General features: G+C 49.5%; 1 protein-coding gene across 5 annotated transcripts in view; it reads left to right on the top strand.

Moving 5' to 3' along the window:
• The first annotated feature begins 214 nt into the window (after positions 1–214).
• Positions 215–26,795, top strand: part of C6H1orf167 (chromosome 6 C1orf167 homolog) — a 185,829-nt gene continuing 159,248 nt past the window's right edge. For 4 of the 5 annotated variants that reach the window (XM_068238753.1, XM_068238751.1, XM_068238754.1 and 1 more), the window contains exons 1-4: positions 215–291; positions 4,773–6,043; positions 11,859–11,896; positions 21,877–22,084. In XM_068238753.1, the coding sequence (XP_068094854.1) occupies positions 258–291; positions 4,773–6,043; positions 11,859–11,896; positions 21,877–22,084 (1,551 nt within the window). In that variant the 5' untranslated portion in view covers positions 215–257. The remainder of the gene's footprint in view (positions 292–4,772; positions 6,044–11,858; positions 11,897–21,876; positions 22,085–26,795) is intronic. The other variant, XM_068238752.1, reaches the window with a different exon arrangement.

The following is a 26,795-nucleotide window of genomic DNA, read 5'->3' as shown; positions in this document are numbered from 1 at the left end:
TCTGGATTAGCTGTATCGGGTGGTTCTCATGTTATATATGTAAAAGCTGCACCTGCAGCGTTTCTCCACAATTCTAGCTGATTAGTGCAGCCCTTGTTTTGGCCGCCTTGTGTGTTGTTATCCTGCAGAGACCCTCATTAGCTGCATTGTCTTGTGTGGCGACAGATGCCAGGCTGGCCGGCAGACTAATCACCAGGAATAAGCAGCTTAGGCTCTCCTCAGAGACCTGCAGACAGGAGCCTCTCCTGGGGCAGAATATGGCAGAAGACAGAGGCCACAGGCACAACCATAGTAAGTAATTCTGAGGGTCCCCCATCACCGGGGTATGCTGCTGGGGTCAGCTGACCTCTGGACAGACACCGCTGCTGCCGCAGTGGCGTAGCTAAGAAGCTGTGGGCCCCGATGCAATTTTTACATGGGGCCCCCCAAGCACTCTATACATAACAATTTATACGGCGCACCAAAACCTGCCAATGGCAACTACAGTGTCAGAGTTGCAAGAAGGGGCTGGGGAGCAGCTTGTTACTGATTACCCCCAAGCACTCTATACATAGCAATCCCTGCCAATGGCAACTACAGTGTCAGAGGTGCAGGAAGGGGATGGGGAGCAGCTTGTTACTGATTACCCCCAAGCACTCTATACATAGCAATCCCTGCCAATGGCAACTACAGTGTCAGAGGTGCAAGAAGGGGATGGGGAGCAGCTTGTTACTGATTACCCCCAAGCACTCTATACATAGCAATCCCTGCCAATGGCAACTACAGTGTCAGAGGTGCAAGAAGGGGATGGGGAACAGCTTGTTACTGATTACCCCAAGCACTCTATACATAGCAATCCCTGCCAATGGCAACTACAGTGTCAGAGGTGCAAGAAGGGGATGGGGAACAGCTTGTTACTGATTACCCCCAAGCACTCTATACATAGCAATCCCTGCCAATGGCAACTACAGTGTCAGAGGAGCAAGAAGGGGATGGGGAGCAGCTTGTTACTGATTACCCCCAAGCACTCTATACATAGCAATCCCTGCCAATGGCAACTACAGTGTCAGAGGTGCAAGAAGGGGATGGGGAGCAGCTTGTTACTGATTACCCCCAAGCACTCTATACATAGCAATCCCTGCCAATGGCAACTACAGTGTCAGAGGTGCAAGAAGGGGATGGGGAGCAGCTTGTTACTGATTACCCCCAAGCACTCTATACATAGCAATCCCTGCCAATGGCAACTACAGTGTCAGAGGAGCAAGAAGGGGATGGGGAGCAGCTTGTTACTGATTACCCCCAAGCACTCTATACATAGCAATCCCTGCCAATGGCAACTACAGTGTCAGAGGTACAAGAAGGGGATGGGGAGCAGCTTGTTACTGATTACCCCCAAGCACTCTATACATAGCAATCCCTGTCAATGGCAACTACAGTGTCAGAGGTGCAAGAAGGGGATGGGGAACAGCTTGTTACTGATTACCCCCAAGCTCTCTATACATAGCAATCCCTGCCAATGGCAACTACAGTGTCAGAGGTACAAGAAGGGGATGGGGAACAGCTTGTTACTGATTACCCCCCAAGCACTCTATACATAGCAATCCCTGCCAATGGCAACTACAGTGTCAGAGGAGCAAGAAGGGGATGGGGAGCAGCTTGTTACTGATTACCCCCAAGCACTCTATACAGAGCAATCCCTGCCAATGGCAACTACAGTGTCAGAGGTGCAAGAAGGGGATGGGGAGCAGCTTGTTACTGATTACCCCCAAGCACTCTATACATAGCAATCCCTGCCAATGGCAACTACAGTGTCAGAGGTGCAAGAAGGGGATGGGGAACAGCTTGTTACTGATTACCCCCAAGCACTCTATACATAGCAATCCCTGCCAATGGCAACTACAGTGTCAGAGTTGCAAGAAGGGGCTGGGGAACAGCTTGTTACTGATTACCCCCAAGCACTCTATACATAGCAATCCCTGCCAATGGTAACTACAGTGTCAGAGCTGCAAGAAGGGGATGGGGAGCAGCTTGTTACTGATTACCCCCAAGCACTCTATACATAGCAATCCCTGCCAATGGCAACTACAGTGTCAGAGGTGCAAGAAGGGGATGGGGAACAGTTTGTTAATGATTACCCCCAAGCACTCTATACATAGCAATCCCTGCCAATGGCAACTACAGTGTCAGAGGTGCAAGAAGGGGATGGGGAACAGCTTGTTACTGATTACCCCCAAGCACTCTATACATAGCAATCCCTGCCAATGGCAACTACAGTGTCAGAGGAGCAAGAAGGGGATGGGAAATAGCTTGTTACTGATTACCCCCAAGTACTCTATACATAGCAATCCCTGCCAATGGCAACTACAGTGTCAGAGGTGCAAGAAGGGGATGGGGAACAGTTTGTTAATGATTACCACTATTCAAAGTATCTATAGAAGTGACTATTATGAGCACAGGACCAATAGAGCTGATACTGTAGTTGAGGGAGGACCCTTTGGGGCCCCTCTGGCCCAAGGGCCCCGATGCGGTCGCAACCTCTGCAACCCCTATTGCTACGCCCCTGGCTGCTGGGGTCAGCTGACCTCTCTGGACAGACACCGCTGCTGGGGTCAGCTGCCCTCTGTGGACAGACACCGCTGCTGGGGTCAGCTGACCTCTGTGGACAGACACCGCTGCTGGGGTCAGCTGACCTCTGTGGACAGACACCGCTGCTGGGGTCAGGTGACCTCTGTGGACAGACACCGCTGCTGGGGTCAGCTGACCTCTGTGGACAGACACCGCTGCTGGGGTCAGGTGACCTCTGTGGACAGACACTGCTGCTGGGGTCAGGTGACCTCTGTGGACAGACACCGCTGCTGGGGTCAGCTGCCCTCTGTGGACAGACACTGCTGCTGGGGTGGGGGTATCTTCCTGGGCAGACACCGCTGCTGGGGTCAGCTGACCTCTGTGGACAGACACCGCTGCTGGGGTCAGGTGACCTCTGTGGACAGACACTGCTGCTGGGGTCAGGTGACCTCTGTGGACAGACACCGCTGCTGCCGCAGTGGCGTGGCTAAGAAGCTGTGGGCCCCGATGCAATTTTTACATGGGGCCCCCCAAGCACTCTATACATAACCATTTATACGGCGCACCAAAACCTGCCAATGGCAACTACAGTGTCAGAGTTGCAAGAAGGGGCTGGGGAACAGTTTGTTAATGATTATGACCTCTGTGGACAGACACCGCTGCTGGGGTCAGGTGACCTCTGTGGACACACACCGCTGCTGGGGTCAGGTGACCTCTGTGGACAGACACCGCTGCTGGGGTCAGGTGACCTCTGTGGACAGACACCGCTGCTGGGGTCAGCTGACCTCTGTGGACAGACACTGCTGCTGGGGTCAGCTGACCTCTGTGGACAGACACTGCTGCTGGGGTCAGGTGACCTCTGTGGACAGACACTGCTGCTGGGGTCAGCTGACCTCTGTGGACAGACACTGCTGCTGGGGTTAGCTGACCTCTGTGGACAGACACTGCTGCTGGGGTTAGCTGACCTCTGTGGACAGACACTGCTGCTGGGGTCAGCTGACCTCTGTGGACAGACACTGCTGCTGGGGTCAGCTGACCTCTGTGGACAGACACTGCTGCTGGGGTCAGCTGACCTCTGTGGACAGACACTGCTGCTGGGGTCAGCTGACCTCTGTGGACAGACACTGCTGCTGGGGTCAGCTGACCTCTGTGGACAGACACTGCTGCTGGGGTCAGCTGACCTCAGAGATGAGTCTCACTACTGTTTTTTTTACTTACCCAGGGCTTCCTCCAGCCCCATAAGCATGGCTGTGTCCCTCGCCGCCCTCCTATGCCGCGGTGAACCCCGGTAAGCAGCTCAGTGACGTCAGTGGCAGACCTTCTGCTCATGTGCGGACCTTATGTGCAAGAGCAGAAGGCCGCCGGCTGACGTCACTCAGTCAGAATGAGCCGCTTAACGTGGGCTGACTGCGGGAGAACGGCGGCGCTGAGGAGGACAGCGAGGGACACATCCATGCTTATGTGGCTGGAGGAAGCCCCGGGTAAGTGAAAACTGCAGTGAGACTCCTCATCTCTGAGTCTCTTGATCATCTCTGCCTCTCTGCACACTGCCGTCCACAGACCAGTGGCATCTCTCCAGCTAATATGTCTTTGGTCAGTGGAAGGAATACAGCTCCAGTCAGGGAATTGAGGCCGGCTGCAAGCAGCGCAGCGCACCACACAAAGCAGCCTTATATGGTGCGGTGGCTGGAACATATGCATAGGCCCGCCCCTGGCTAGTGATGTAATCACTGGGATTCCTGTCAGTGCGCACCGCGCTCCCGTCGTGCACTCTGCCTGCGCCCCCCATTGACTTGCATTGCTGCATAATCTGTGCGGTAGGCGCGGATCATGCGGTAACACGCTGCAGCCTTTGCGTCGGCATTGTGGTAATTTGGTTACCTCCGGCGCACCGCATCACATGAAGTGTGTAAGTCTCCATAGACTCCCATGGCCCTTGTGGCTGGGAAGGGTAATGCGGTACGACGCAGCGTGTGTGTGTGTGTGCGCATGGGACTGGAGGTGTGTAGAGTTTGTAGCTGATATGGGAGGGGGGCTCTGCTGCCTGCTCCTTTCTCTCTCTGCTGCCTGCTCCTTTCTCCTGGGCATCTGTGGGGGAGGGTACACGCTAGCTCCTAGATACACACATAAGCAGCAAAGTCTCTTTCAATGCTTTGGTTAGACCCCCATGCCTCCTGATAATCCAGTGTAATTCCCTTTTCTTTATATCATGCTTGACTGGTTTCCAGAGACCATGAAACAAAAGACAAAGGTCCTCCTTGATGATCAGCCTCCTTCTCCTCCAGCCTCAGGCAGGACTTCTTCTGTGGTGTTATCAGGCCAACAGCTCAGAAGGAACTACTCACATGTTGGTGTGAAAGGTCAAACAACCAATAAAGGCCACCTGGTACAAGCCAATATCTCCAACTGCTCCCGACACCACCAGGGAATCCCGAGTCTCAGCAGAGCAATCAAAGCCCAACCACAACAAAGAGGCCCATCTCCTGTAAGGCAGCCTGTCGGATCCAGTAAATGTCCAAATGCTCAATGGAAACAATCAAATCTCTGGTATCAAAAGACTTCAAAGTCAAGATCTAACATTCATACAAGAGAAGAGTGCCGCCTGCAGTCCAGAGATGTGACTACCAATGGAGGTTTCCAAACTCCATCAAAAGAGAGAGGAAATGTCACAAAGTCTGAATCTCTAACGAATCAAATAAACCCCTATATCAATATTACAATCCATCCCACAACTGCTGCAGTGACCATGGGAAATGGCCCTGACTGTTACAATAAATCGGATCACTCATTTATGAACGTTTCTGGACCACCTTGTTCAGAATCCGTGGAAGATGAGTTTGCAAGTTTACCAGAAGCCCTGAAACATCAAAACTTTTCTTGTGAAAATAAATGTTGGCAGTCCCTCTACAAGGCCGCCTCTGTACACTTTGGGCCTAAGCCCGGCAGTAATCCCCATCTAGGAACTGAATGTTCTCAAGATTTACATTTTCTGAAAAACCCCACCAAAAGACCTTCTTATGGAGACATCCCATCCTCCTGCTCATCCTCCTGCTCGGAGGTCACCTCACAACTTCCTCACAACTCTCACCTCTTCTTTTTCAAAGCTCAGAATCCATCACGTTTTCTGTCTACCAGCATCCAAAAAGCTCCCCATGAATTTGTGGGCTGTAAACTGGTTGGGGAACCAACATTCCCCACGAATGTTCCTGCTCACTATCCCGGGAAGAATAATGACCTCAGTCCTGATAATGAAACACCAGGAAAAAAACATTTTCCACCAGAATATGGACAGGAATCTTCTGTAAACCTTCCTGGAGAAGCTGCCTTCATCGGGCAATATGGAAGGACAGCCTCCAGCTGTGTGGCCACCAGAGATGACCAGCTGCTGAGACCTCCAGAGGGTGGACACGGCTTCATGGAGGATTTCTGGAGCCCTGACGAAGGATGTTTTGGGTCAGTAAAGATATGCGATTATGAAGTCAAAGGATCTCACAGCCAGGTAGGTGTTATAAACAGTATAAAGTGCAGAGAGGCAGCTAAAAACGGCACTCTGTACTATATGCTTCTATTTATTAATGCTGTTCGCTTTTGAATGCCATTTTATGCCTCTCTTGATACATGCTATGCATAATTTTGCACTTTAGAATTGTAGACTGTATGCATCATCTTATACCATTTATAACGCTCATTTTGCACCTTTTGCTCATTTTGAGTTGCACTGATTATGCAATAATCTATAGATGTCATTCTGCACTTTATAAATGCCAACACCTTGCACCCTAGACGTTAGATATGCAGACTGCATACTGTTTATACAGCTGACTCTGCATAACAATTGCATTGCATCCATTATGCAGTAATTATGCAATTATCTACAATTATCACTGTGCACTTTTGACTAACTGTTTAAAGTAAATGAATGGAAAAGTTTTATACATACCTGGGGCTTCCTCCAGCCCCCTTCAGGCTGACCACTCTCTCACCATCCTTCTGCGCTGCCTGGATCCTCCGCTATGGGTCTCGGGACTTCAGCCTGTTGGGTCGTACTGAGCATACCCCGTGCAGTAATATTGTGCAGGCGCAGGACACTCCTGGACGCAGGACCGCGATGGGGGAGCGTGAGTGACTGGACTGTGCCTGCGCCGACTCAGAATTACCGGGACTCATAGCAGAAGATCCAGCCAGGCGGAGGAGGACAGCGAGGGATGGATCAGCCTGAAGGCAGTTGGAGAATCCTTTTTCCATTTGAAATTTTAAAATCGATTTTTAAAGTGACCAGCAGCACACACATATACAGGATCTTCTCAAAAAATTAGCATATTGTGATAAAGTTCATTATTTTCTGTAATGTACTGATAAACATTAGACTTTCATATATTTTAGATTCAAATACAAACAACTGAAGTAGTTCAAGCTTTTTATTGTTTTCCTTACTGATGATTTTGGCATACAGCTCATGAAAACCCAAATTTCCTATCTCAAAAAATTAGCATATTTCATCCGACCAATAAAAGAAAAGTGTTTTTAAAACAAAAAAAGTCAACCTTCAAATAATGATGTTCAGTTATGCACTCAATACTTGGTCGGGAATCCTTTTGCAGAAATGACTGCTTCAATGCGGCGTGGCATGGAGGCAATCAGCCTGTGGCACTGCTCAGGTGTTATGGAGGACCAGGATGCTTCGATAGCAGCCTTAAGCTCATCCAGAGTGTTGGGTCTTGCGTCTCTCAACTTTCTCTTCACAATATCCCACAGATTCTCTATGGGGTTCAGGTCAGGAGAGATGGCAGGCCAATTGAGCACAGTAATACCATGGTCAGTAAACCATATACCAGTGGTTTTGGCACTGTGAGCAGGTGCCAGGTCGTGCTGAAAAATGAAATCTTCATCTCCATAAAGCTTTTCAGCAGATGGAAGCATGAACCCACTTTTGAACCAGAAACAGCAGCAGAGGCGCCTGAACTGGGCTACAGAGAAGCAGCACTGGACTGTTGCTCAGTGGTCCAAAGTACTTTTTTCGGATGAAAGCAACTTTTACATGTCATTCGGAAATCAAGGTGCCAGAGTCTGGAGGAAGACTGGGGAGAGGGAAATGCCAAAATGCCTGAAGTCCAGTGCCAAGTACCCACAGTCAGTGATGGTCTGGGGTGCCATGTCAGCTGCTGGTGTTGGTCCACTGTGTTTTATCAAGGGCAGGGTCAATGCAGCTAGCTATCAGGAGATTTTGGAGCACGTCATGCTTCCATCTGCTGAAAAGCTTTATGGAGATGAAGATTTCATTTTTCAGCACGACCAGGCACCTGCTCACAGTGCCAAAACCACTGGTAAATGGTTTACTGACCATGGTATTACTGTGCTCAATTGGCCTGCCAACTCTCCTGACCTGAACCCCATAGAGAATCTGTGGGATATTGTGAAGAGAAAGTTGAGAGACGCAAGACCCAACACTCTGGATGAGCTTAAGGCCGCTATGGAAGCATCCTGGGCCTCCATAACACCTGAGCAGTGCCACAGGCTGATTGCCTCCATGCCACGCCGCATTGAAGCAGTCATTTCTGCAAAAGGATTCCCGACCAAGTATTGAGTGCATAACTGAACATCATTATTTGAAGGTTGACTTTTTTGTTTTAAAAACACTTTTCTTTTATTGGTCGGATGAAATATGCTAATTTTTTGAGATAGGAAATTTAGGTTTTCATGAGCTGTATGCCAAAATCATCAATATTAAAACAATAAAATGCTTGAACTACTTCAGTTGTGTGTATTTGAATCTAAAATATATGAAAGTCTAATGTTTATCAGTACATTACAGAAAATAATGAACTTTATCACAATATGCTAATTTTTTGAGAAGATCCTGTATATCACACTTCTATACAGCAGGGGGAGGTGGCAGCGCTTCCCAAGACAGGCTGCATCTGATTGTCCAGCAGCACACACATATATATCACACTTCTATACAGCAGGGAGAGGTGGCAGCGCTTCCCAAGACAGGCTGCATCTGACCAGCAGCACACACATATATATCACACTTCTATACAGCAGGGAGAGGTGGCAGCACTTCCCAAGACAGGCTGCATCTGACCAGCAGCACACACATATATATCACACTTCTATACAGCAGGGAGAGGTGGCAGCGCTTCCCAAGACAGGCTGCATCTGACCAGCAGCACACACACATATATCACACTTCTATACAGCAGGAGGAGGTGGCAGCACTTCCCAAGACAGGCTGCATCTGACTGACCAGCAGCACACACATATATATCACACTTCTATACAGCAGGAGGAGGTGGCAGCACTTCCCAAGACAGGCTGCATCTGACCAGCAGCACACACATATATATCACACTTCTATACAGCAGGGGGAGGTGGCAGCACTTCCCAAGACAGGCTGCATCTGATTGTCCAGCAGCAGCACACATATATATCACACTTCTATACAGCAGGGAGAGGTGGCAGCACTTCCCCAGACAGGCTGCATCTGACCAGCAGCACACACATATATATCACACTTCTATACAGCAGGGAGAGGTGGCAGCACTTCCCAAGACAGGCTGCATCTGACCAGCAGCACACACATATATATCACACTTCTATACAGCAGGAGGAGGTGGCAGCACTTCCCAAGACAGGCTGCATCTGACTGACCAGCAGCACACACATATATATCACACTTCTATACAGCAGGGGGAGGTGGCAGCACTTCCCAAGACAGGCTGCATCTGATTGTCCAGCAGCACACACGTATATATCACACTTCTATACAGCAAGGGGAGGTGGCAGCACTTCCCAAGACAGGCTGCATCTGACTGACCAGCAGCACACACATATATATATCACACTTCTATACAGCAGGGAGAGGTGGCAGCTCTTCCCAAGACAGGCTGCATCTGACCAGCAGCACACACATATATATCACACTTCTATACAGCAGGGGGAGGTGGCAGCTCTTCCCAAGACAGGCTGCATCTGACCAGCAGCACACACACATATATCACACTTCTATACAGCAGGAGGAGGTGGCAGCACTTCCCAAGACAGGCTGCATCTGACTGACCAGCAGCACACACATATATATCACACTTCTATACAGCAGGGGGAGGTGGCAGCACTTCCCAAGACAGGCTGCATCTGACCAGCAGCACACACATATATATCACACTTCTATACAGCAGGGGGAGGTGGCAGCTCTTCCCAAGACAGGCTGCATCTGACCAGCAGCACACACACATATATCACACTTCTATACAGCAGGAGGAGGTGGCAGCACTTCCCAAGACAGGCTGCATCTGACTGACCAGCAGCACACACATATATATCACACTTCTATACAGCAGGAGGAGGTGGCAGCACTTCCCAAGACAGGCTGCATCTGACCAGCAGCACACACATATATATCACACTTCTATACAGCAGGAGGAGGTGGTAGCACTTCCCAAGACAGGCTACATCTGACCAGCAGCACACACATATATATCACACTTCTATACAGCAGGGGGAGGTGGCAGCACTTCCCAAGACAGGCTGCATCTGACCAGCAGCACACACATATATATCACACTTCTATACAGCAGGGGGAGGTGGCAGCACTTCCCAAGACAGGCTGCATCTGACCAGCAGCACACACATATATATCACACTTCTATACAGCAGGGGGAGGTGGCAGCACTTCCCAAGACAGGCTGCATCTGACCAGCAGCACACACATATATATCACACTTCTATACAGCAGGGGGAGGTGGCAGCGCTTCCCAAGACAGGCTGCATCTGACCAGCAGCACACACATATATATCACACTTCTATACAGCAGGGAGAGGTGGCAGCGCTTCACAAGACAGGCTGCATCTGACCAGCAGCACACACATATATATCACACTTCTATACAGCAGGGAGAGGTGGCAGCGCTTCCCAAGACAGGCTGCATCTGACCAGCAGCACACACATATATCACACTTCTATACAGCAGGAGGAGGTGGCAGCACTTCCCAAGACAGGCTGCATCTGACTGACCAGCAGCACACACATATATATCACACTTCTATACAGCAGGGGGAGGTGGCAGCGCTTCCCAAGACAGGCTGCATCTGACTGACCAGCAGCACACACATATATATCACACTTCTATACAGCAGGGGGAGGTGGCAGCACTTCCCAAGACAGGCTGCATCTGACTGACCAGCAGCACACACATATATATCACACTTCTATACAGCAGGGGGAGGTGGCAGCGCTTCCCAAGACAGGCTGCATCTGACCAGCAGCACACACATATATATCACTTCTATACAGCAGGGGGAGGTGGCAGCACTTCCCAAGACAGGCTGCATCTGACTGACCAGCAGCACACACATATATATCACACTTCTATACAGCAGGAGGAGGTGGCAGCACTTCCCAAGACAGGCTGCATCTGACCAGCAGCACACACATATATATCACACTTCTATACAGCAGGAGGAGGTGGCAGCACTTCCCAAGACAGGCTGCATCTGATTGTCCAGCATGTAGAAGTGCAGAACCTAATCATAGGCTGAGTACACAACTTGCATTCAAAACAGATGCAGCAAATTAACATAATGGAGGATGTTGCATGCAGAGTGTTCCGTACTGGACCCTTCCATTGCGCTGCGGTCATCCTTCGTGGTGGAAGGGTCCAGGCAGTATGGAACACTTTGCATGCAAACTGTTTTTGGAAGCTAATATCCTCCATTATGTTCATTTTGGTGCATCTGTTTTGAATGCAAGTTGTGTACTCTGCCTATAATTAGGTTCTGCACACCTCTGCCGTTAGTCATTCAGATGTTGTCTAAAAAAATAAAAACATTTTGTGAGTATAGCTGCATGTACCATACTTTCACCTTCCCATTTATTAATCCACCACTGGGTTTTCCTCCAGAGACCCTCCTATAACCATTACTGTAGGGGTGACATTAGAAGATCAGAGGGAAACTTCGTACAGTTTTATTACACGGACCACAAATACCATTTATATCTCTGCTGCACTTGTTACTGACGTGGGCTGATTGCAATTACTGGTATTTCTCTACATGGTGTAAGTGCAAGCCCCCCTCCCCCCTTCTGGGGTGTACACCAGTCCGAACAATGGTCACTATTATTGTAATGCTGAGCATTTGTCTGCCATTGGTCAGTCCATATCACCGACATATGGACAGAACACTCTTCCGTGCTTGTAGCTATGAGAACAGTTTCCATGGAAACGTGGTCTGGTTTGGGCTAGACATTTGGTTTGTAGCATTTTCCTTAATGCTGAAGAATATGCACTAACCGCTCTTCTTTCTTCATTCATTAGGTATTTAAAGAAACAGGACCTCAAAATCAGCCTTCTGGGTAAATCTATCTGAACTTAATGTATAGATCTCCATATTCACAAGTAGTTTAGATTATTCAGAGATACAGTGGGACGTGAAAGTTTGGGCAACTTTGTTAATTGTCATGATTTTCCTGTATAAATCGTTGGTTGTTACAATAAAAAATGTCAGTTAAATATATCATATAGGAGACACACACAGTGATATTTGAGAAGTGAAATGAAGTTGATTGTCTTTACAGAAAGTGTGCAATAATTGTTTAAACAAAATTAGGCAGGTGCATAAATTTGGGCACCACAAACAAGAAATGAAATCAATATTTAGTAGATTCCCCTTTTGCAGAAATTACAGCCTCTAAGCGCTTCCTGTAGGTTCCAATGAGAGTCTGGATTCTGGTTGAAGGTATTTTGGACCATTCCGCTTTACAAACCATCTCTAGTTCATTCAGGTTTGATGGCTTCTGAGCATGGACAGCTCTCTTTAACTCACACCACAGATTTTCAATTCTATTCAGGTCTGGGGACTGAGATGGCCATTCCAGAACGCTGTACTTGTTCCTCTGCATGAATGCCTTAGTGGATTTTGAGCAGTGTTTAGGGTCGTTGTCTTGTTGAAAGATCCACCCCCGGCGCAGCTTCAGCTTTGTCACTGATTCCTGGATATTGGTCTCCAGAATCTGCTTATACTGAGTGGAGTCCATGCGTCCCTCAACTTTGACAAGATTCCCGGTCCCTGCACTGGCCACACAGCCCCACAGCATGATGGAACCACCACCATATTTTACTGTAGGTAGCAGGTGTTTTTCTTGGAATGCTGTGTTATTTTTCCTCCATGCATAACGTCCCTTGTTATGCCCAAATAACTCAATTATAATTTCCAAAATGAAGCTGGCTTGTCCAAATGTGCTTTAGCATACCTCAAGCGGCTCTTTTTGTGTTGTGGGCGGAGAAAAGGCTTCCTCTGCATCACTCTCGCATACAGCATCTCCTTGTGTAAAGTGCGCAGAATGGTTGAACGATGCACAGTGACTCCATCTGCAGCAAGATGATGTTGTAGGTCTTTGGTGCTGGTCTGTGGGTTGACTGACTGTTCTCACCATTCGTTGCTTCTGTCTGTCCGAGATTTTTCTTGGTCTGCCACTTCAAGCCTTAACTTGAGCTGAGCCTGTGGTCTTCCATTTCCTCAATATGTTCCTGTGGAAACAGCTGAAATCTCTGAGACCGCTTTCTGTATCCTTCCCCTAAACCATGATGGTGAAAAATCTTTGTCTTCAGGTCATTTGAGAGTTGTTTTGAGACCCCCAAGTTGCTACTCTTCAGAGAAAATTCAAAGAGGAGGGAAACTTACAATTGACCCCCTTAAATACTCTTTCTTTTATGTGGATTCACCTGTGTATGTACGTCAGGGGTCACTGAGCTTAGCAAGCCAATTTGAGCTCCAATAATTAGTTCTAAAGGTTTTGGAATCAATAAAGTGACAACGGTGTCCAAATTTATGCACCTGCCTAAATTTATTTAAACAATTATTGCACACTTTCTCTATAGCCAATAAACTTAATTTCACTTCTGAAATATCACTGTGTGTGTCTTCTATATGATATATTTAACTGACATTTTATTGTAACAACCAACGATTTATACAGGAAAATCATGACGATTAACAAGGTTGCCCAAACTTTCGCATCCCAGTGTATATAAGGGAATGCTCTGTATGTTGTCCTGAGACCTCTGCTTTACAGGCAGTACAAACTGACAGGCTTCCTATCCGGTCATAATGCTGCCAGCCAGTGGATTGTTCCATGTGAGGAAAAGGGCTAAGCTGGCCATACACTTAGACGGCCATCAGAACTGGCAGGGATGGAATCCTTCCACACACTAGCCACAGATCTGCAATCGATTTAAGCATGGCATCTATTGAATATATGTGGAGCTGCGCACTGCCTGCCGTTAACCCCCCCTCCGAGTCTCCCTTATCTATGTACCCCCCCTCCACCAGGACTTACAGTGCTGGCCACAGAGCTTACACTCATATACCTGCCGCCACGTGTCTTCTCTCCCAGCAGTGCCTGTGTCGCGTGAGGAGCACTAGAGGCCGAACGCTAGAGGCAGCGTGGCAAATACCTCATGTGACCACTAGGGGCCTCTAGTGTTCGGCCTGTAGCATTTGGCATGTGACAGAGGCACCCCGCAGAGAAGAGACAGTGAGGAGCGTCCTGCAGGGATGGAGAGAAGGCACGCTCCATCGGATAGGTGAGTGTAAGCTCTGCTGCCATCACTGCACATCGGTCATCCTGTAACTTAAAGCTGCTACCGCCTTGCCCGACCTTTTGCCACAATCAATGGATTAGATCCACTTTTACTGAAAATTGACTGGTCGGTCTTCGCTTGTGGCGTCGATTTCTAGCTGATTTGCCGGATTTGGACGGGAGTGATGGGTGGGCTCCTTCTCTCCAGTTGGGGGGCTGTCGGCGGTCCTTACTCTATACAAGGCAGTCCGTACTCCATACTCGGCAGTCCGTACTCCATACTCGGCGGTCCGTACTCCATACTTGGCGAACCATACTCCATATTTGGCGGTCCGTACTCCATATTTGGCGGTCCGTACTCCATATTTGGCGGTCCGTACTCCATACTCGGCGGTCCGTACTCCATACTCGGCGGTCCCCACTCCATACTCTGTTGGTCACATTGGGTGGTGCCCGCAGATTTTGTAGGATGGTCACATTGGGTGGTGCCTGCAGGGTTTGTAGGATGTTGGTCACATTGGGTGGTGCCTGTCAGGAACCGGCCCACGGCACACCTGCGTATACAGTTCCCGACTGCGGGTTTGACCAGATCAAGTGGGGAGCAGCCTTATTCGAGCTAAAACAAGGCTGGGACCCCTCAGAACACCTCTCACTGCCACCACTAGCGGTTTGCTAGACACTTCCACTCTGCTGTCGAGTCCTCAGCGCGCAATCCGCGTTTTCGTATTCGGGTCAGCTTTGCGCTTAGGCCGAATACGGGAACGCCACACACCCACACACACACACAGTTGCAATCTTACACTGTAGTGAAGCAAAACCACTAACAGTCGTTCCGAACGATACTGTTAGCCACTCAGCTGTTGAGCTACTCGCACTGGCGGTTTTGTACGTTGGGTCAGCTGTGCGCTTTAGGCCAACGTATGACAAACGCCCCACACACAATGCAATTACAATCTTATATGGTAGTGTCTCTCAATGATACAATCAGGCACGGACTTATACACACTTCAATCTCTTTTAGGCTATGAGTGTTAGTTTAGTACAGCAGAAGTCAAGCTTATTAAATAATAATTTAATATTCCAAGGAAAAAAGTGAAACAATGCAGAACAGAATATATACAAAAGATTACAAAAACAAAGTAAAAAGTTACAAAGATAAAAGTACAAAAATACACACAAAGCGATTTGCTTACCAAAATAAACGGGGAAATAAACGTACCAGCGTATCGATCTGGCGTTGTTGCGGGAGTACGCACTTTCTGGTCAGGAACCAGGTTAGTTCTAGCCGTGTGTGCTATCTCCAAGAACTACAAGTTGTGGCTATCCTAGCTGCGGTTTTATACTCTGAGCTACGCCTGGAGGCTGCAACTTCCTTGGGGAGGGGAGGAACTAGTTTTTAATTAAATCTCAGACATAATTCCATTTCCAGGTAAAAGTCTATACATCCAAAGATTGTGAAGTGAGGCTTTTCAACTCCAGGTGAAAACTTGATTAAGGCTTTTTCCTGTCTCCGTTTTTAAAGTCTGCAGAGATTTCCAACCCCTTCCCATAGATGTGATTTACAGGGTACAGTTTGCACCTCCACCAATAATTCAATTTCCTCACAATGAAATAGTGTTTAACACACATGTCAACTTTTGGTGAAGAGACTCTTCCTGACTAGTCTAGAGTTCTTCACAATGCTTTAACAGCCTTCATCAACAGAAGTGTAAATGTTTCAAATGTCAATGACTTCAACACTTCACTTCTGCCATTGTCTGATTACCCAAGCTCTATTCACTGAAGTCCTCTTTAGATGCAAATGTAGGTCTAGTGACCCACACACACAATCACATGAACAGTCCATGAATCTAGCCTGGCATAGCTACACCTTTGACATAACACAGCAGATATAAAAATGGGAAACTGAAAATATATTACTGTATTATCCTTAACAGCATCAGCACCCCAATATATCACCACACCTCCGCCGTTACATTAAATTCAAACAGACCTGAGGGGGTGATAAAGGCAGACCTCTCCCGTGCCTCAGCTGTTAGAGGGACCTGCCAGTATCCCCGACTCAAATCCACGATTGTTAGATATTGCGCGCCAGCTAGCTTATCTAACAATTCTTTGACCCTCGGCATTGGGTAAGCATCTGACGCAGTTATCAAATTTAGTTTTCGATAATCTACACAGAACCGAGTGGTCTGGTCCCGTTTGGGTACTAGCACTACAGGTGATGCCCATGCGCTGTGCGACCGTTGGATCACCCCTAGTGACAGCATTTCCTCAATCTCCTTGCTGATGTGGGCCTGAACCTCAGGGGAGACTCTATAGGCTGACTGTCTAACCGGCTTGTTATTTCCGGTGTCAACATGGTGTACAGCCAGGCTGGTCAGACCAGGGCGGGCTGTAAAGCTACCATGGTAAAGGGTCAGCACATCAGATGGCCCAGCCTGCTGCTCTGCTGTCAACTCCGGATTGATCTGCACCTCGGTAACAGAGTCGGTTTCCTGGGTGGATGCCAGGATGTCAACCAGGGTCTCTGCTTCACCGTCCGGTAGTAAACTGCAGACAGGGAGAGCGCACGCGGTTCTAGCATGATGTTCCTTTAACATATTGACATGGTACGTTTTCAGCTGCTTGCCTCGGTCATCCAGCGCGACCACATAGGTCACATCACTAATCTTCCTATGTATGGTATAGGGCCCATCCCAAGCGGCCTGCAGCTTATTCTGTCGCATCGGGTTTAGGACCCATACCTTGCGACCTACCTCATAAACTCTCTCCCTAGCCCTGTGGTTATACCACTGCTTCTGGGTGGCCTGGGCTTGAGTAAGATTCTCTCGCACTAACCCCACAAGGGTGTCCATCTTTTCTCGGAACTTTAGAACTTATTCCACTATGGAGACCCCGGGACCCATATCCTGCCCCTCCCAGACCTCTCGAATGAGATCGAGGGGTCCGCGTACCCTCCTCCCATATAATAGCTCAAAGGGCGAGAACCCGGTGGATGCCTGGGGCACCTCACGATAAGCAAACAATAAGTGGGGCAGGTATTGCCCCCAGTCTCTCCCTTGTGATTCAACAAACACCCTTAGCATCTGTTTCAGAGTACCATTGAACCGCTCACATAACCCATTTGTCTGGGGGTGGTAAGGGCTGGCCATGATGTGTTCTACCTGCATTTGCTTACAGAGGCATTCCATTAGGTGCGACATGAATTGCGGGACGTGATCAGTGAGCATTTCACGGGGAAAACCGACCCGTGAGAAAATGCGCACCAATGCGTCCGCAACCTTGTCTGCCCGTATGGAGCTCAGGGCTACAGCTTCAGGGTAGTGAGTGGCATAATCTACCACCGTAAGAATGAAACGTTTCCCTGTGCTGCTGGGTATTGCTAGAGGCCCAATTATGTCAACAGCAACCCTTTGGAAGGGCTCCTCTATGATGGGCAAGGGCCTCAGTGGGGCTTTGTCTGTGTCACCTGCTTTGCCGACACGCTGACATGCGACACAAGACCGGCAAAAATCAGCAATATCTGTCCCCATGTGGGGCCAATAAAAATTGTGGGCAAGACGGGATTTGGTCTTGTGGATCCCCAAGTGACCAGCCAGGGGCACCTCATGCGCTATTCTTAATAGCTGCTCCCTGTACCTGTGGGGAACAATCAACTGCCGGTCGGCCTCCTCCACTTCAGACGGCTCAGAGGGAAGAACCTCTCTGTACAGTCTGCCGTGCTCCCAGTACACCCTCACTCTGTCGCCCTCCACCGGTGCCCTGTCCGCCACACCCCTGAGCTCTTCCAGGCTGCTATCAAGTCGTACAGCCTCGGAGAACTCAGCGCTGTCGGCCACAGGCACCAGGGAGGTGGCAAACTGAGAGGCCTCTGGGTCCTCAGAGCCAGGCTCTGAAGTGGAAGAGCCCGACCCAGTGACATCAGCCCCTTCAGTGGACAATTCGTCTGCTGCAGCCCGGTGAGCACTGCAGGTCACCACTGCAGCTGGCGGAGCGTTCACTGTACACATGTCATTATGCAACACATCACATATTACATCAACATTATCTGCATTCATGGTAACAACATGTCCCCCTCCAGGCCTGGGCACTGGAGACTCACTAGGGCTGGCTCCTAGTACACAGTCCGTAGCCCCTGGGGCCTCACCAGCACTCCCCGCTTGCACAGCATTATCACACAGTACCTTGCAAGAGTCCTGAACTTCTGCTGGGGATGCAGGCTCCACAGGGTTTGGAGTAGGCTCATACCGGGCCACTAACCGTCCCAGGTCAGTACCCAACAAAACGTTAGTGGGGATGGCATCCGTTACCCCCACTTCTTTCATTCCACTGCCAGCCCCCCAATCCAGGTGGACCAAGGTGGTGGGTATGGCGGGGGTGACACCCCCAACTCCTTTGACAGCCATAGTCTTGCCAGGAATGTACTCCTCGGGGTTCACAAGCTGGGGGTGCACTAGAGTCACCTCTGCTCCAGTGTCTCTCAGACCGGTGGTAACTGTATCCCCAACTGTGACAGGTTGCAGATTCTCTGCATAGCTACCTGCATTCCTGGTGGCACACAACGCATTTCGGGCCCCGCCAGAGTTTGGGGCTTCCTTCTTCTTTTCTGGGCACGTAGCACTGATGTGACCCGGTTTGTTACAGGCAAAACATCTCCGAGTGTCAACGGTGGCTGTTCTACCTCCAGGCGGCTGCGGGACTTGGCTTCGCTGGGTGCTTAGAGGAGAAGGTCTCGCAGTCTTTTCTCCCTTCCAGCTGGGCGTCGTAGTCCTCCGAAAGTCAGATGCTCGATTGGACGTGTAGGCATCAGCAACTTTCGCGGCCTCATCCACGGTCTTCGGCTCTCGGTCCCGTACAAACTGCCGGACCTCAACAGGACAAGTGTGTAGGAACTGGTCTTTTATCATCAGCTCCTGCAGGGCATCAAAGGTTGTGACTGCTAGTCCTTTTAACCACTGCTGGAAGGCAGTGCGCAGGTTGCACGCATGATCCAGGTAACTGTCATTAGGACCTCGCTGCACTGTCCTGAAACGTTTTCGATACACCTCTGGCGTGAGGTGGTATCGCGCAATGATGGCTTTCTTAATGGCCTCAAAGTCTGTTTCTTCCTCCTGGGGGAGACTCACAAACGCCTCCAGGGCCTTGCCTCTCAGCCCTGGTGTGAGGTATCTTGCCCACTGCTCACGGGGCACCCCATACTGCCGACAAGTCCTTTCAAACCCCTGTAGGAAAGTGTCTATGTCAGAGTCCTTGTCCATAGCGGGGAACTTATACAGGGGGATTCTGTGGACTCGCTCACCTTCACGTTCTGCGGGTCCAGCAGACCGGTTCTGCTGCTGAAGTTTAGCCAGCTCCAGCTGGTGTCGCTGTGCAACTTGTTCCCTTTCGGCCTGGAGTCTTTCCCTCTCGGCCTGGAGTCTTTCCCTCTTGGCCTGGAGTCGCTGGGAAGCTTGTTCCCTCTGGGCTTGTCGTATTTCCCTCTCTGCTTGCCGATGTTCCAGAATCAGCTTTAGGAGCAGTTCGGGCTCAGCCGAACCTAGTAGCTGTAGGTCGGCTTCCAGAGATGTCATCTCCGTGTTCGGTGGATCATCCAGGACATCGTCTCCACTCGCATCCTGTGGCGGGAGCGATTCCTCCTCTGGCATGTCGTGAGCTGCATCCGCTGACGTTGAAGCACGGGCTTGCTCTGCCTCATCATACTCCTCGAGGGCACGAACTAACTGCTCCTTAGTCTGGCCGCTCACCGTCTCGATGCCTTCGTGCTCACACAGGTTGAGTAGTATCTCTTTGTTTTGTCTTGCATAGCTGGATGCTTTCTGAGCCATCGTGTTGCAAAAAATAAAAAGAAAAAAAAAAAGGGGGGGGGGAAGGGAAAGCAAAATACCAAGTGTGTATCTTTGAACAAAAAAAAAAACGTATATAGGTTCTGCACTGAGTAGACTTCTGTAGGCTAGTTGCTTCTAGCAAGCTTCCAGCCTTTAGTACTCAGAATAGCGAGCTAAACTGCGTACTAATGTACTAAACGTTCCCACCACTGCCAGCCAATTATGTCAGGAACCGGCCTGCGGCACGCCTGTGTATACGGTTCCCGACTGCGGGTTTGACCAGATCAAGCGGGGAGCAGCCTTATTTGAGCTAAAACAAGGCTGGGACCCCTCAGAACACCTCTCACTGCCACCACTAGCGGTTCGCTAGACACTTCCACTCTGCTGTCGAGTCCTCAGCGCGCAATCAGCGTTTTCGTATTCGGGTCAGCTTTGCGCTTAGGCCGAATACGGGAATGCCACGCACCCACACACACACACACAGTTGCAATCTTTCACTGCAGTGAAGCAAAACCACTAACAGTCGTTCCGAACGATACTGTTAGCCACTCAGCTGTTGAGCTACTCGCACTGGCGTTTTCGTACGTTGGGTCAGCTGCGCGCTTTAGGCCAACGTATGACAAACGCCCCACACACACATACAATCAGGCACGGACTTATACACACTTCAATCTCTTCTAGGCTATGAGTGTTAGTTTAGTACAGCAGAAGTCAAGCTTATTAAATAATAATTTAATATTCCAGGGAAAAAAGTGAAACAATGCAGAACAGAATATATACAAAAGATTACAAAAACAAAGTAAAAAGTTACAAAGATAAAAGTACAAAAATACACACAAAGCGATTTGCTTACCAAAATAAACGGGGAAATAAACGTACCAGCGTATCGATCTGGCGTTGTTGCGGGAGTACGCACTTTCTGGTCAGGAACCAGGTTAGATCTAGCCGTGTGTGCTATCTCCAAGAACTACAAGTTGTGGCTATCCTAGCTGCTGTTTTATACTGTGAGATACGCCTGGAGGCTGCAACTTCCTTGGGGAGGGGAGGAACTAGTTTTTAATTAAATCTCAGACATAATTCCATTTCCAGGTAAAAGTCTATACATCCAAAGATTGTGAAGTGAGGCTTTTCAACTCCAGGTGAAAACTTGATTAAGGCTTTTTCCTGTTTCCATTTTTAAAGTCTGCAGAGATTTCCAACCCCGTCCCATAGATATAATTTACAGGATATAGTTTGCACCTCCACCAATAATTCAATTTCCTCACAATGAAATAGTGTTTAACACACGTCAACTTTTGGTGAAGAGACTCTTCCTGACTAGTCTAGAGTTCTTCACAATGCATTAACAGCCTTCATCAACAGAAGTGTAAATGAATTCCATTGTCAATGACTTCAACACTTCACTTCTGCCATTGTCTGATTACCCCAGCTCTATTCACTGAAGTCCTCTTTAGATGCAAATGTAGGTCTATTGACCCACACACACAATCACATGAACAGTCCATGAATCTAGCCTGGCATATCTACTGTACACCTTTGACATAACACAGCAGATATAAAAATGGGAAACTGAAAATATATTACTGTATTATCCTTAACAGCATCAGCACCCCAATATATCACCACAGTGCCTGCAGGTTTTGTAGGATGGTCACATTGGGTGGTGCCCGCAGGTTTTGTAGGATGTTGGTCACATTGGGCGGTGCCCGCAGGTTTTGTAGGATGCTGTTTGGGTGGTGTCCGCAGGTTTTGTAGGATGGTCACATTGGGTGGTGCCCGCAGGTTTTGTAGGATGCTGTTTGGGTGGTGTCCGCAGGTTTTGTAGGATGGTCACATTGGGTGGTGTCCGCAGGTTTTTGTAGTGAGTAGTTATCACCTGCTGGTCGCACTCGGACATGACCGTGGCCCGTTCCTCTCTACATACAGATATGTGCGCCCCGTGGACAGACATCTTCTCCACTGCTGCTTCCAGGCCTGGCATCAGGAAGTCACCAGGAAATATGAGTCTGCCCACCGGCTGCATGAGCGCCACTTGCTGCAGAAAGGCCTGCGGGCTCTGGTATGGGCCGTCGTCCTGCAGGAGGGCAGAGAGGGGAATACAAGCAGGGAGGGCAGATGGGCAGAGGATATGTCGGTGAGTATGGATATGTGTGTATAGAATTATTATATTCTGTATATCTGCAATATTGGGCTCCAAACACATCCGAAACTGCCCAGCAGATCTTCCATCTTTCCTGCTAAGTTGGCATATACAGTATCTGCATCATTGTAGTTGTATTATTGGAGGTTCTCTTTACACTACAGTGTGTAGCCAGCTGTGGGGCATTTCCTACCTGCAAACAGCATTATTTAGCAATAAAATGATTCTCATTTTGAGCAGAAGGACTGACAGCAGGCTGGACACGCCCATCTGACGGATTGTTCAGATATTTTATGGAATGTTTCCAATGCACAGGAAACTGATTGGACATATTAGACACATAGGGGATGGCTGAGGGGAGGGTGCATGGCATTTTTTTTCCAGCCGGCTGGCATGAAAAAGTAGCTGGGTGGGGAAGGTCACGCTGGGTGCTACAAGGACAGTGTGTGGCTGGGAAATGGGCTGGGAGCTATTCGGAGAGGAGAAGGTGTGTGTGTCTGTGTGTGGTAGAGGTGATCATGCTGGGTACTGCTGGGGGGGAGGGGGAAGGAATCATGCTTGGTACTGCTGGGGGGGAGGGGAATCATGCTTGATACTGCTGGGGGGGGGGGAGGGGGAGGGAATCATTCTTGGTACTGCTGGGGGGGAGGGGAATCATGCTTGATACTGCTGGGGGGCTCTCCAACAGCATTGAATCTATAAGCAAACTTAGTTCATAGCAGCTGCATTTTCTTCCTCACAGGTTCCTGAGCCCTGTAAAGTGCAGTATAGTGCAGAGTGCAGCTCACACCTTCCTGAGCCCTGTATAGGGCAGTATAGTGCAGAGTGCACCTCACAGCTTCCTGAGCCCTGTATAGTGCAGTTCACAGCTTCCTGAGACCTGTATAGGGCAGTATAGTGCAGAGTGCAGCTCACACCTTCCTGAGCCCTGTATAGTGCAGAGTGCCGCTCACAGCTTCCTGAGCCCTGTATAGTGCAGAGTGCCGCTCACAGCTTCCTGAGCCCTGTATAGTGCAGAGTGCAGCTCACAGCTTCCTGAGCCCTGTATAGTGCAGAGTGCAGCTCACAGCTTCCTGAGCCCTGTATAGTGCAGTATAGTGCAGAGTGCAGCTCACAGGTTCCTGAGCCCTGTATAGTGCAGTATAGGTCAGAGTGCAGCTCACAGGTTCCTGAGCCGTGTATAGTGCAGTATAGTGCAGAGTGCAGCTCACAGCTTCCTGAGCCCTGTATAGTGCAGTATAGTGCAGAGTGCAGCTCACAGGTTCCTGAGCCCTGTATAGTGCAGTATAGTGCAGAGTGCAGCTCACAGGTTCCTGAGCCCTGTATAGTGCAGTATAGTGCAGAGTGCAGCTCACAGCTTCCTGAGCCCTGTATAGTGCAGTATAGTGCAGAGTACAGCTCACAGCTTCCTGAGCCCTGTATAGGGCAGTATAGTGCAGAGTGCAGCTCACACCTTCCTGAGCCCAGTATAGTGCAGAGTGCAGCTCACAGCTTCCTGAGCCCTGTATAGTGCAGAGTGCAGCTCACAGCTTCCTGAGCCCTGTATAGTGCAGTATAGTGCAGAGTGCAGCTCACAGGCTCCTGAGCCCTGTATAGTGCAGTATAGTGCAGAGTGCAGCTCACACCTTCCTGAGCCCTGTATAGTGCAGTATAGTGCAGAGTGCAGCTCACAGGTTCCTGAGCCCTGTATAGTGCAGAGTGCAGCTCGCAGGTTCCTGAGCCCTGTATAGTGCAGTATAGTGCAGAGTGCAGCTCACAGGTTCCTGAGCCCTGTATAGTGCAGTATAGTGCAGTATAGTGCAGCTCACAGGTTTCTGAGCCCTGTATAGTGCAGTATAGTGCAGAGTGCAGCTCACAGCTTCCTGAGCCCTGTATAGTGCAGTATAGTGCAGAGTGCAGCTCACAGCTTCCTGAGCCCTGTATAGTGCAGTATAGTGCAGGGTGCAGCTCACAGCTTCCTGAGCCGTGTATAGTGCAGTATAGTGCAGAGTGCAGCTCACAGGTTCCTGAGCCCTGTATAGTGCAGTATAGTGCAGAGTGCAGCTCACAGGCTCCTGAGCCCTGTATAGTGCAGTATAGTGCAGAGTGCAGCTCACAGCTTCCTGAGCCCTGTATAGTGCAGAGTGCAGCTCACAGGTTCCTGAGCCCTGTATAGTGCAGTATAGTGCAGAGTGCAGCTCACAGCTTCCTGAGCCCTGTATAGTGCAGTATAGTGAAGTATAGTGCAGCTCACAGGTTCCTGAGCCCTGTATAGTGCAGTATAGTGCAGAGTGCAGCTCACAGGTTCCTGAGCCCTGTATAGTGCAGTATAGTGCAGAGTGCAGCTCACAGGTTCCTGAGCCCTGTATAGTGCAGTATAGTGCAGCTCACAGGTTCCTGAGCCCTGTATAGTGCAGAGTGCAGCTCACAGCTTCCTAAGCCCTGTAAAGTGCAAAATAGTGCAGGGTGCAGCTCACAGCTTCCTGAGCCGTGTATAGTGCAGTATAGTGCAGAGTGCAGCTCACAGCTTCCTGAGCCCTGTATAGTGCAGTATAGTGCAGAGTGCAGCTCACAGCTTCCTGAGCCCTGTATAGTGCAGTATAGTGCAGAGTGCAGCTCACAGCTTCCTGAGCCCTGTATAGTGCAGTATAGTGCAGAGTGCAGCTCGCAGCTTCCTGAGCCCTGTATAGTGCAGTATAGTGTAGAGTACAGCTCACAGCTTCTTGAGCCCAGTATAGTGCAGTATAGTGCAGAGTGCAGCTCACAGCTTCCTGAGCCCTGTATAGTGCAGTATAGTGCAGCTCACAGCTTCCTGAGCCCTGTATAGTGCAGTATAGTGCAGAGTGCAGCTCACAGCTTCCTGAGCCCTGTATAGTGCAGTATAGTGCAGAGTGCAGCTCACAGCTTCCTGAGCCCTGTATAGTGCAGTATAGTGCAGAGTGCAGCTCACAGCTTCCTGAGCCCTGTATAGTGCAGTATAGTGCAGAGTGCAGCTCACAGGCTCCTGAGCCCTGTATAGTGCAGTATAGTGCAGAGTGCAGCTCACACCTTCCTGAGCCCTGTATAGTGCAGAGTGCAGCTCACAGCTTCCTGAGCCCTGTATAGTGCAGTATAGTGCAGAGTGCAGCTCACAGGCTCCTGAGCCCTGTATAGTGCAGAGTGCAGCTCACACCTTCCTGAGCCCTGTATAGTGCAGTATAGTGCAGAGTGCAGCTCACAGCTTCCTGAGCCCTGTATAGTGCAGTATAGTGCAGAGTGCAGACACACAATTGGAGAACCTCACTCCCAAACAGTTCTCTGCTGCTTTATAAAGCCTGCAGGCTGCTTATAAGCCAATGAGAAGTGCACACATAATACACTTAGCTTGCAGTGATAATCAAGCAAAAGCTGAGCAAGTCAGCCAATTAGTAGGAGAGGGCTTCAGTTGCATATATAGACAATGGCTATATGACCAGCAGGGGGCACCAGCGTGCAGGATATTCCCTCTCATTTGCCCCCCTCCTAACTAAACTGCATGGGATACTACAATAATTAAAAACAATGGTGCATGAGCCAGCCTGGGGCCCCGGGAACTCTCACTGCCCGGGGCCCCAGAACCAGCATCTAACACCATATGTGAGCGCAGCCAAAACCTTGGAGCTGCCACCTCCAAGGCCTGTCTCCTACTGCTCTAAAACTTACCAAACACACAATTGGAGAACCTCACTCCCAAACAGTTCTCTGCTGCTTTATAAAGCCTGCAGGCTGCTTATAAGCCAATGAGAAGTGCACACATAATACACCTAGCTTGCAGTGATAATCAAGCAAAAGCTGAGCAGCGTGCAGGATATTCCCTCTCATCTGCTCCCCTCCTAACTAAACTGTTTGGGAGTGAGGTTCTCCAATTGTGTGTTTGGTAAGTTTTAGAGCAGTAGGAGACAGGCCTTGGAGGTGGCAGCTCCAAGGTTTTGGCTGCGCTCACATATGGTGTTAGATGCTGGTTCTGGGGCCCCGGGCAGTGAGAGTTCCCGGGGCCCCAGGCTGGCTCATGCACCATTGTTTTTAATTATTGTAGTATCCCATGCAGTTTAGTTAGGAGGGGGGCAGATGAGAGGGAATATCCTGCACGCTGGTGCCCCCTGCTGGTCATATAGCCATTGTCTATATATGCAACTGAAGCCCTCTCCTACTAATTGGCTGACTTGCTCAGCTTTTGCTTGATTATCACTGCAAGCTAGGTGTATTATGTGTGCACTTCTCATTGGCTTATAAGCAGCCTGCAGGCTTTATAAAGCAGCAGAGAACTGTTTGGGAGTGAGGTTCTCCAATTGTGTGTTTGGTAAGTTTTAGAGCAGTAGGAGACAGGCCTTGGAGGTGGCAGCTCCACGGTTTTGGCTGCGCTCACATATGGTGTTAGATGCTGGTTCTGGGGCCCTGGGCAGTGAGAGTTTCCCGGGGCCCCAGGCTGGCTAATGCACCATTGTTTTTAATTAGTGCAGAGTGCAGCTCACAGCTTCCTGAGCCCTGTATAGTGCAGTATAGTGCAGAGTGCAGCTCACAGGTTCCTGAGCCCTGTATAGTGCAGAGTGCAGAGTGCAGCTCACAGCTTCCTGAGCCCTGTATAGTGCAGTATAGTGCAGAGTGCAGCTCACAGCTTCTTGAGCCCTGTATAGTGCAGTATAGTGCAGAGTGCAGCTCACAGGTTCCTGAGCCCTGTATAGTGCAGAGTGCAGCTCACAGCTTCCTG

Source organism: Hyperolius riggenbachi, chromosome 6 (assembly GCF_040937935.1).
Source record: "Hyperolius riggenbachi isolate aHypRig1 chromosome 6, aHypRig1.pri, whole genome shotgun sequence".
Lineage (NCBI taxonomy): Eukaryota > Metazoa > Chordata > Amphibia > Anura > Hyperoliidae > Hyperolius > Hyperolius riggenbachi.
The sequence above is the reverse complement of the archived record's forward strand: the minus strand, read 5'-3'. Positions and strand labels throughout refer to the sequence as shown.